The sequence below is a fragment of the Globicephala melas genome, chromosome 20 (genome assembly GCF_963455315.2).
Source record: "Globicephala melas chromosome 20, mGloMel1.2, whole genome shotgun sequence".
Taxonomy (NCBI): Eukaryota; Metazoa; Chordata; class Mammalia; order Artiodactyla; family Delphinidae; genus Globicephala; species Globicephala melas.
In genome coordinates, this window is record NC_083333.1 from 40286363 (window position 1) to 40296321 (window position 9959).

Below are 9959 nucleotides of genomic sequence, written 5' to 3' on the forward strand. Positions count from 1 at the left end.
CACGGGAGGGGGAGGGGAGGGGGAGGGGTGCTTACCTGCTGGGAGGTCGTGGAGGACGCTGGGCCCGAAGGCCCTAGGCTCTCGGTCCAGCGGCCAGTAGCGTCTGCCTGAGGCTAGATGGGCCTGAGGATTCTGGTGGCACCTCACGCCTAGGAAGGAAAAGCCTGGGACGGTGGTGGACTTGGCTTTCCCATTATTCTTTTCTCCAGGAAAACATGGCCGGCAAGGGCTTCTCCTTCTGGGTCTGGCTGGACAATATCATTGACCTTGTGAAAAAGTACATCCTGGCCCTTTGGAATGAAGGGTAGGTTGGAACTCTTGTGTCTGGCAGGGTGCGCAGGTGTGACAAGTCCCCTGCTCTCCCAGCAGGCCAATAGCAGGGCAGCCCTCAGCCCAAATCTTGCTGTTTCTCCTCTTTGCCTCCAGGTACATAATGGGCTTTATCAGTAAGGAGAGGGAGCGGGCCATCTTGAGCACCAAGCCCCCAGGCACCTTCCTGCTGAGATTCAGTGAAAGCAGCAAAGAAGGAGGAGTCACCTTCACTTGGGTGGAGAAGGACATCAGTGGTATGCTTGGCTCTTCCCCACCCCACCTGGTGGCGAGCGCCGCTGCCGCCGTGGCCTCTGCTGGTTTCAGACACAGGCTGCCCCCTCGTGGGCAGAGATGGCCTCGCACCCCCCGCCCAGGCTTGTAAGGCACATCAGGGTGACTTCTTTTCTCTAAGTTCTACCAGCTGGAGGACTGGTTTGCCAGTTTTGTTTTGCTGGCTCCAGGGACTAATATTTGCCTATTAAAATTTCATTCTTCATCTCCTTTCTTTCCTACCCTGTTACTATATCTTATGCAAATAGTTATCCAAGTGTATTACCTGTGGCCCAGCTGGATAGCCTCTCCCGAAGCCAGCGGAACATTTCCCCAGCGCCAGGCGACTGGGCAGGATATTCAGGGTATCGAGCGCTGGGTTGGCATAAGCCTTTCCCCCTTGAGGGAAAATAAGTCAGGTAGTTTTCTCTGAGATCACCTGAGTCTTCCCTTCCCATTTCCCCTGACAGGTAAGACCCAGATCCAGTCGGTGGAACCATACACCAAGCAGCAGCTGAACAACATGTCGTTTGCTGAGATCATCATGGGCTACAAGATCATGGATGCCACCAATATCCTCGTGTCCCCACTGGTCTATCTCTACCCTGACATTCCAAAGGAGGAGGCGTTCGGAAAGTACTGTCGGCCAGAGAGCCAGGAGCATCCCGAAGCTGACCCAGGTAGTTGTTGATTTTCCACAACAGCCATTTAGTTCTGGGGAAAAGTGGGAAATTGTAGGATCCTGGGAGGACAGATAAGGTAAATGCCTGAAGAACCTCTTTCTGGGAAAGAACTTTGTAGTGAGTGCCTTTGGGGGTGGCTGATGGGGTTAGAGAGAGGAGAGGAATCAGTCACCAGGCTCTGCCCTCCGAGAAGCACCAGTCTCAAGGGGGAAGCAGCGTGCACACACCCAGCCATACCTGAAACACCGTGGAGAGAAAGCGAGGGCAGAATTCTCTAGAAACAGGATGCCCAGCCGGCACAGCACTTCTTACAAAGCAGATGCTGGAAGGTTTGCGATTCAGACTTCAGACTAGCGTGTTTCCTTTCCCCCATCACGGAACAATGTGAGCAGCGCCAAGAGGGATGAAGAAAGGCTTTCTGGAGGAAATGAGTGTTAGCAGCGCTGGAACATGGTTTAAGAGCACAAGAGTGGTGATTGAAGGGGAAGACAGCAACTGGTGGGAGGGGCGTGGAATTGGTCCTTTGAATGTGCAGCGCTTGAAAATAAGATGTTTTTTAATGTGCAAGAGCCCATGTGCTTATGTAAGTTACACATACATTTTCCACACTAAACCCTCGCTCTCTAGCACCACCACCAGCGTGGAGGGCAGAGCCCCCTAGTCTGTTCCCATGGGCGTCTGGGGCTCGGACACTGGGTTCTCTGTCCAGATCCTGATGAGAACACTATAATTTGCTGTTCTTTGTTTTTATTTAAGTTTTCTTAATCACAGAGCCAGTAGTGGTTTAAAGGGATCCTTTGAGGTTGGCTTCCCTGCCCCAGTTGCTTTGGAAAAAACTGTTTTTGTACAGAGCTCTCCCACACACAAACACAAACCCACCAGCTTCCTTCCCACTTTTTCACAGGAGTTCCCTGTGAGGGATCTCTTGGGGTGAGAAGAACGAGACTTAGAAGAGGGAGTTGGGGCTAATTGGCAATTGACTTTCCTTTGTTCTGGGGTTGAGTCTTGGCCACACTCTAGGCCAGCGTAACTCTCACTTCCTGTCTGCCCCTTATCTCTCCTCCCACGTTGTGCTTCGGTTGGGAGATCTGTTTATCAGCCCCCATCACACTACCCTGTTCCTTCTGCAGAAGGCATTTAGGTCCAAGTGCTGGGCCCTTGACTAATTTTGCTTTCAAGGTCCAAGTTTCAAGTCTGAGGCTGCGCCCTCCCTCAAGCCTCCTGTGTGACTGGGAGGCAAGGCCCTTTCCTGCCTGGAGACCTCAGTGTTTCCTCAGGGGCAAGACTGGCAGTCACAGGAAGGGAACTAATTACTTGAGTGCTTGTCTGCCTCCTGGGGCTGGGTGTGCGCATGGCAAATGGGTCAGCAGGTGTGGGGTGCCGGCGGGCTGCATGTGGGGTCCTCCAGAGTTGAGCAGCTAGAGCAGCTGACCATTTCCTCTCCGTTCCCATCCTGAAGGTTGTTTTTTTTGTAAAGTATGAGCCCATTTTTAGAGCGCTCGTTAGTTGCTCCACGGCATGTGGGATCTTCCCAGACTAGGGCTCAAACCCGTGTCCCCTTCATTGGCAGGCGGATTCTTAACCACTGAGCTACCAGGGAGGTCCCTCATCCTGAGGGTTTTATTGTCTCTAGGAGATAAATCTGTCTCCTAGATTATCTTCCCAGGACTCTTCCCTCCTTCTTACTCAGAAGCTCACGCGGTATTTCCTCATGGCTTGAGGGAGACATTCCTCTGTAGAAATGACAAATTCCTTATCTTACAAATTAGATAAGTACATTTACAACCTTGTACGGAGCCATAAATCAGCTTTTAGTTTTAGTTCTCCTTTGCTTCTACTGTGGCATCTCAGGCCGAAGGTGTTTTTCTCAGCAACGTTGATCAGTTAGGGAATTAAACCCTCTTCTGTCTGGGGTGTCAGCTCCCCTCAGGCCTGGGCCAAAATGGATTCATAAGACACCAGAACCCTGCTTTGATAGCTTCTTTGGATTCGGTACTGAGTTAACCTATTTCTTGGCCGAAAATAAACTCATATGGGAGTCTACGGGCCCCTCGGCAATGCCCTTTCTCAGGTTGTCATTGTACTTTCTGATCCCTCAGTTTCACCGTAAGCCCCAAGCTTTATAGCTGTGCTTCTCTCAGCCCACCCCACCCTGCCCCGCTCCATGCCTCCTAAGTGGTTTGTTCACCTGAATCCCCCAGATTCCATGCCAGTGTCTCCAGGGCTCTTTGACCTCTTGCTGTAAGCATTTAGCACTTAAAATTCATTTGTTTCAGTCTTCACATTTCTAACTGTAGAACAAGAATCATAAATGACCAAGATGGGCCCCTCCCTCTTCTGCCTCCCTCTTATTTTATACTCGAGAGAGAAAAGCCCTTGGCCGGATCTCTTAGCTGTTGAAGACGTAAGGCCTCCTGTCACCCAGTCCAGAGCCGTCCTCCCCACCAAGAGGCTCTTCTGTGTGATGTAGTTATTCAACTGGGGGGTTACTAATACCCTCACCGAAAAATGTAATAGAGGCCAGATAAGTGCTGATGGGAACAGAAGGTGTCACCCTCAGCTTTGGAACTGCATATTAGCCGTTTCCACGCTCTCTTAAAGACTCGGTGACTTCGGTATCTGAGCAGGACGTGGTGCCCAGACTGCGTGGGCTCAGTCCTGCATGCGGGGGACTCAATCTAAGAGATACAACCAGGCTAGAATACAATCCTCAGTCCACATCCAGGCAGTTAAACTCTTTACATGATCGAGGGGAAGAATGAACACAAGGCTGGAGCTCATCTGAGCTTGGGTGGGACCAGGGTCGGCTGAAAAGTCTCAGGAAGGTTTGAGAGAAAGAACCGAGCTTCCAGCTGCAAGCACTGGAACATCAGAGTATACAGTGAGGGAGGGCAGCCCTGAGGGGAGACGGAAGTTCCAGACAATCTCTGGTCAAGGATGGAGTGAGTTTCAAGTCAGCCCTGGGGAGGCAGCCGGCTTCCTGCTGCCTGGTACCCAAGAGTGGAATCACAATCAGTAAGCCCGAGTTTTCTTCTACCCAGGTGCTGCCCCATACCTGAAGACTAAGTTCATCTGTGTGACACCGTAAGTGGCTTCCCTTCCCAATTTTGCCTCCATTTCTAATGTACTCAGTTATCCCTGGGAACAGGACACCGGGTGAGAGTTCTCTTGTGAAGGGTTGGAACCCTCCGAGCTATGTTCAGTCCTCAAAGTGACCTTGTGTGTTTAAAAAGCTTGAGCTTTTATTTTTCTGTTGGAGACCAGAGTTTGATGGCCTGTGTGTGTGTGTTTTGTTCTTTTTTTTTTTCTCCATTGTGTCTTGTCAACCCGGCCCTCTCCCCTCCTGCTGCTCCCCATTTCCTACAGAACGACCTGCAGCAATACCATTGACCTGCCGATGTCCCCCCGCACTTTAGATTCATTGATGCAGTTTGGAAATAATGGTGAAGGTGCTGAACCCTCAGCAGGAGGGCAATTTGGTGAGTATGTGGTTGCCGGACTCTGTCCCTGTGAAGGAATTCAGTCCCCTTGGTGTGATGCTCCCATGGGTACAGCCAAGCGAGGGGCACCTGGATTGGTAGAAGGAGTTCTCGAACAGCGCTGTCCTATAGACACGCGCACCCCCATGCCAGAGTAAATTTTCTAGCAGCCATGTTAAAAAAGTGAAAAGGAACAGGTGAGGTTAATTTTACAAATGTATTTTCTTTAGCCCAGTAAATCCAAAATAGTGGCATTTCTGCACGTTAGAGACAAATGAGTGTGGGATTTCCCTGGCGGTCCAGTGGTTAGGGCTCCACGCTTGCCCTGCATGGGGCGTGGGGTCAATCCCTGGTCAGGGAACTAAGATCCCCGCAAGATGCACGTGTGGTGCAGCTAAAAAAAAAAAAAAGAAAAAAATGAACCACTAAGTCTTTGAAACCTGCCCCGCGTTTTATAACCACAGCCTACCTCGTTGGGACTAGTCACATCCCAAGTGGCTCCAGCCTGCTGCGTTCAACAGGGCAGCCTTAGAGCTTCTTTAAACCTGGGGAGTTGGGAATGAGTTAAGGTAGGAAGAAGGCTGAGCCCTTCCAGAAGGGAGGGGAGAGAATCTGGCTTCTCTGACCCCATCTTGATGACCAAGGGGCAGGGGCAGGAGACTAGATGGCGGTGGCAGCCTGAGCCTCTGTGCCCCGAAAGGCTAGGGGTGCGGGCCCCGCCAGCTGTGGGGCTCAGGCGACTGAACTGGCTCTCCCTGTGTGTCCCCCCAGAATCCCTCACGTTTGACATGGAGCTGACCTCGGAGTGCGCTACCTCCCCCATGTGAGAAGCCGAGGACGGAAGCTGCAGAGAGAGGTGACAGAGGCACCGACCCATGTTCCACCAGCCCTTAAACAGCCCAAGCCCAGATCAGCTCAGCTCCCAACTCAGTGGTTCCAGATTTTTTTGTCGTCTCTCAGTTCGGTTATCTTTGAGCAATCTGGGCGCTTTTTAAAATAGAGAAATGAGTGAATGTGGGTGATATGCTTTTATCTAAATGCAAATAAGAATGCGCTCTCTGAGGCTGTGATCGGGGGGTGTGGAAGGGGTGGCAAGAGGGAGAAAGAGGAAATGTCTTTTTTGCCCCCCTGCCCGCCTTTCTCAGCAGCTTGTTGTTGTCATTGTCAGACAAGTGCCTCTGGTGCCAGCGGCATCCCTCTGCCTATTTCTGTAAGCTAATGCCACAGTTGTCTCTAGCTACATCCTCCTGGCATTGCACTTTTAACCTTGCTAACGTTCAAATAGAAGATACGACTTTCAAAGCCCCTAGGTTTCTTTTTAAACTTAAAAAAAAAAATGTTTTTTAAAGGGCAAAAAAACACTGTATCAGCATAGCCTTTTCTGTATTTAAGAAAACTCAGTTAATTTCCTCCTTGGTGCTTTAGGCATTCAGCTTTCTTCAGGCTGATAATTTATATAAACCCTGACATGAGCTTCAGATCCAGCCCTTAACAGACATCTGAAGATGTGGCTTGGCCTTTGGTTTTCATATAGGAAGGTTGAAGGAGACCCTAAACATTTTAGACTTTTTTTGATAAACAAAATTTTTATTTTCCCCTTTCACCTACTGGCCTGTTAGTAGGTGAGGCTGGGCAGAGGGGCACTTTCAGCCTGCTCGCCTTTCCTCCCCGGACTTCGCCCCTGTTTCCGAGCCTGTGTGGTTTCTGTGGGTGCCTTCTAAGGGATGGGATGATTCTTCCTCTCCCCCAGTTTACCTGAGCCCCTCTTGTGGCATGGCTCCTTCCCATGTCTAAAGGTCCCTTGTCCTGTTTGCTTTAGGCATCCTGGTCTCAGGACCTCCTGGAATAAGAGGGAGAGAGCTACAGGTCGAACATGAGTCAGACTGCGGGGCCCCAGTCAAGGGTCTAGTTGAGCTCAGGGATTATGGTTCTTATCCCAGCTTCTTGGTGATTTCCTGCGGCACCTGTAATCACTTCTTCACTTGGTTAAGCCAGGGGCAGAGGCTTAGTGATAAGCTCGAGGTCTGTCCCTCACATGAGGGAGCGTACACCCCAGCCTTCCCCCAGCGCTGGTGACCTCTCCTCCCCATGGGGGCCCCCCTCGGTGAGGCAGAACGACTCGCATTTTCTGTGCATCTCAGAACACTTAGCAGCATGAGAAGTGGTCTCTGATATGGGGCCTCCTCAGACCCAGAGGCACGGCCAGATTGGGTGGTCCATAACTACCTTGTCTCAGTCGACCAGAGTTTCTAGGGAATGCTATGCGTTACACCCAAATTTACCAGTTTTTGAAGGAAGAGGACGAGACCTTCTCTCCAAGACAAGCAGGGGTTTGATAGGTGGTACGGAGCAATCTCCCTTTAGCAACACTCTCTAGATCATAATTAGCTTAACTCGAGGGACCTCAGGTGAGGATCCCGGCTTCGCTGGAGCAGAAACTAAAACCCTGTGGCTTTTAGGTCGCATGTGTTTCTGGTTTTAACCCTGATTATAGCAAAAGCCCTGAGAGGAGCTGAGACTTGTTTTGGTCCCTCCTTTAAAAAACGCAGTCCTGCAGGACCTGCCTGCCTGCCCCCTGCCCAGCCGAGGGGTTCCCGTGGACGCCTAAGCTACCCACACGGTGGTTTGTGAGATGCTGTCCTGACCACTGCATTCAAATTTCAATGTATACTTACTTAATAGTGTAAAAATTTATATTATTGTGGGTTTTTTCTTTTTTTTTTTTTGTATATTGCTGTATCTACTTTACCTTCCAGAAATAAAAGTTATATAGCGACCGTCTGCTGGCACGGCAGCTCTGTCTGGCTGGAGGCTCGGGGTGGTCCCTCTTCCCCTGCTTCAGCTCCGAAGGGGTCTTACAGGCTGAGCCTGGGTCTTGAGAGCAGGTGGTTGACCGCGGCCCCGGGCTGGTGGCCTTAGCCTCTCATGCCCGAGTAGACACAGGCCCGCCTCTGGGGCACCGAGCGCCTCCCATCTTAACATTAGCCGCCAGCCTCCAGCTCAGGGGTACCTGGAGGAGCCAGGGGTCCGACCCCTCCCGCTCGGAGGCAGCTTGAGTGGAGGCCTTCCTGCTCCCTCTTCCTGCTTCCCTCCGCCCTCCCTCCCGGGGCCTTTGCAAGCCGCGGTGTCCTGTCTGGGGTCAGATAAGCTACCTAAGGGGGGTTGGGGCGCAGACACTCCCACCACCCCAGGCCTCCCCTTCCGCAGTTGGCTCCATTATCACTTTCTCTTCAGTTCGCTCCGTGGGTCAACACTTAACGGGCCGCGGCTGCGGGCCCGGGCCGTGGGTGGTGATAATTCAGACCGCGGCGCGCGCTCGCCTGGCTCCCCTCCCCCGCCCCCCGCGCCGAACACCATGGAGACGAGCCGGTGCGGGAGATACGCGCCGCCTCCCCCTGCAGAGATGCAGCTCCAGATTAGCGCGCTCCCGGCTCGGCGGCTGCCTCCTCTCCCGCCCACCCCCGCCAGCCCCGCGCCGGGCCCCTGCGCCGGTCCCGGCGGGCTGCGAGCCCTTCTTCCCTCGCTTTGAGCCCTGAAGAAACCTTGTCATAGGCTCTTGTTCCCCGCCCCCGCCCCGGCCCTCGGCGACAGCCCCTGGATCCCCGATGCCAATGGGGCCAAATGGGGAGACTGTCCTCTCGCCCCAGCCTCCCTCCCAGGCTCAGGCCGACCGTTTGAAAACGCAGCAACAGGGGGATGGTGCCACCTGCTGGCCTCTGGGAAGAGGCCAGGGGAGGAAGGACCGTTGTGAGGCTCCTGCAGCTTTCCCCCCATCTTCCATCCAGAGGGGTTGAGAATGGTCTGGGCGCTGGCGCCCAGCTGCCACCTTGGAGACTGCTTATAGCAGCAGCTGATAAGGAGAGGCAGGGACCAAAGTTCTCCCCTGCCCCCGGTAATTCCTGCCCCATCTTTTCCCAAGACCTCAAGTTCTCTAGTCTGAGAGGCACCGAAAGTAGTGGGGTGGGGATGGCACCCTTAAAACCACAGAAATGGGGGCCGACTGGCAACTTCAAGCTACACCGTACAGCACCAGCTGCGCGGGAGGAGAGGAACAAAACGACTCCAGCGGTCCCCACGGCCCAGGAGCCATTCCAGCAAATTTATGAAAAAAATATTTTATTCAAAAACACTGTTTACACAGATGTGTAGCCTTTGTACAAATGCTTCCCGTCCCCACCTTCCTTGAGACACGTTTCAACCTGGGACTCCTTCTGGGACTCCTTCCACCGTCAGCTGCCCTGGCTGCGTGTGGCAGCTTCAGAGGGAGGAGCGTGTGAGGTTGGGAGCGAGGCCTTCGCAGACCACAGCCGGTTATGCAACTGTGCTGAGGCCTATTCCAGGTTCCACCTCCCAGCAGAGTGGGCCTCGATCAGCTTTTACCCCGCCCTCCAAACTCCACAGGTGAGCTGCAAGCCCCTGGTGCTGCCTCTTGCTGCAGGGTTTTTCCAGGAGGGGTTAGGGGACCAACACTGCAAGTCCTGGGCCTCCTGTTCACCACATCCTCGACCAGTCCCTCCCCCACTCCCCACCCCCACCTCTTCCATAAGTAAGCAAGGTTGCAGATAGAGAGGTGAGGAAAGAAGGCTGGGGCCAGATGGAGGGAAGGGGATATGGGATGGAAAGAGCAGGAATGTGGGCAGCAGCATTATACACTTGAAGCTGGAGCCCCCTGGCTGGGGACCAAGAGGCCAAGAAACTCCATCCTCACAGCAGCTCTGATAGGCCCGATGCAAAAGACCCGTTTCTGCCGTGTTAGGGACATGACCGCGGATGGCCTAGATTAGCTCTCAGTTCACAAAAAGCCTGGAGTCCATAGTCATTAGATAAAGTATAAAATATCACTCAGAACTGGTCTCTTGATTCTTCCAACCTCCATCCTGAGGGGAAGAACCAAGAGACCAACATGTATGTTGCTCTGTACGAGAGCAGATGCACGTATATATATATGCACACACACTTGGGAGGCAAAGCATCTAACCCAGGAGTAAAACTTGAGCTTAGAGACGTTACCTGTCTCCTTTCCCTTCTTGAATCATTCCATTCAAATAGCTACTGAGCAGACAAAGGCTCTGGCAGGAATAGGTTTGCCTGCCCGGCGTACCTGCAACTACAGAAGCAGCTCAGTCTCTTCCACAACAGACAGACCCAGTGGGCTCTTGGAATGCCTCCATCTGAGGAAAAAGGCAGCCACATACCTAGGACTGCAAAGGCGAGG

General features: G+C 52.8%; 1 protein-coding gene and 1 long non-coding RNA gene across 6 annotated transcripts in view; one reads left to right on the top strand and one right to left on the bottom strand.

Annotated features, from left to right (window-relative positions):
• The window catches only part of STAT3 (signal transducer and activator of transcription 3), a 64410-nt gene extending 56889 nt beyond the window's left edge, over window positions 1-7521 (top strand). For 2 of the 5 annotated variants that reach the window (XM_030839919.3, XM_060290042.1), the window contains 6 exons: window positions 210-304; window positions 427-566; window positions 1053-1265; window positions 4307-4349; window positions 4632-4744; window positions 5516-7521. In XM_030839919.3, coding sequence (XP_030695779.1) covers window positions 210-304; window positions 427-566; window positions 1053-1265; window positions 4307-4349; window positions 4632-4744; window positions 5516-5571 — 660 coding nt within the window. In that variant the 3' untranslated portion in view covers window positions 5572-7521. The remainder of the gene's footprint in view (window positions 1-209; window positions 305-426; window positions 567-1052; window positions 1266-4306; window positions 4350-4631; window positions 4745-5515) is intronic. The other 3 variants (XM_030839921.3, XM_030839920.2, XM_030839922.3) reach the window with 3 other exon arrangements.
• Window positions 7522-8843: 1322 nt separating this feature from the next.
• Window positions 8844-9933, bottom strand: LOC132594278 (uncharacterized). The gene is made up of 2 exons (XR_009560461.1): window positions 9755-9933; window positions 8844-9621 (listed from the first exon to the last, which is right to left on the bottom strand). It is a non-coding gene; the product is annotated as an uncharacterized lncRNA (long non-coding RNA).
• Window positions 9934-9959: the final 26 nt, after the last annotated feature.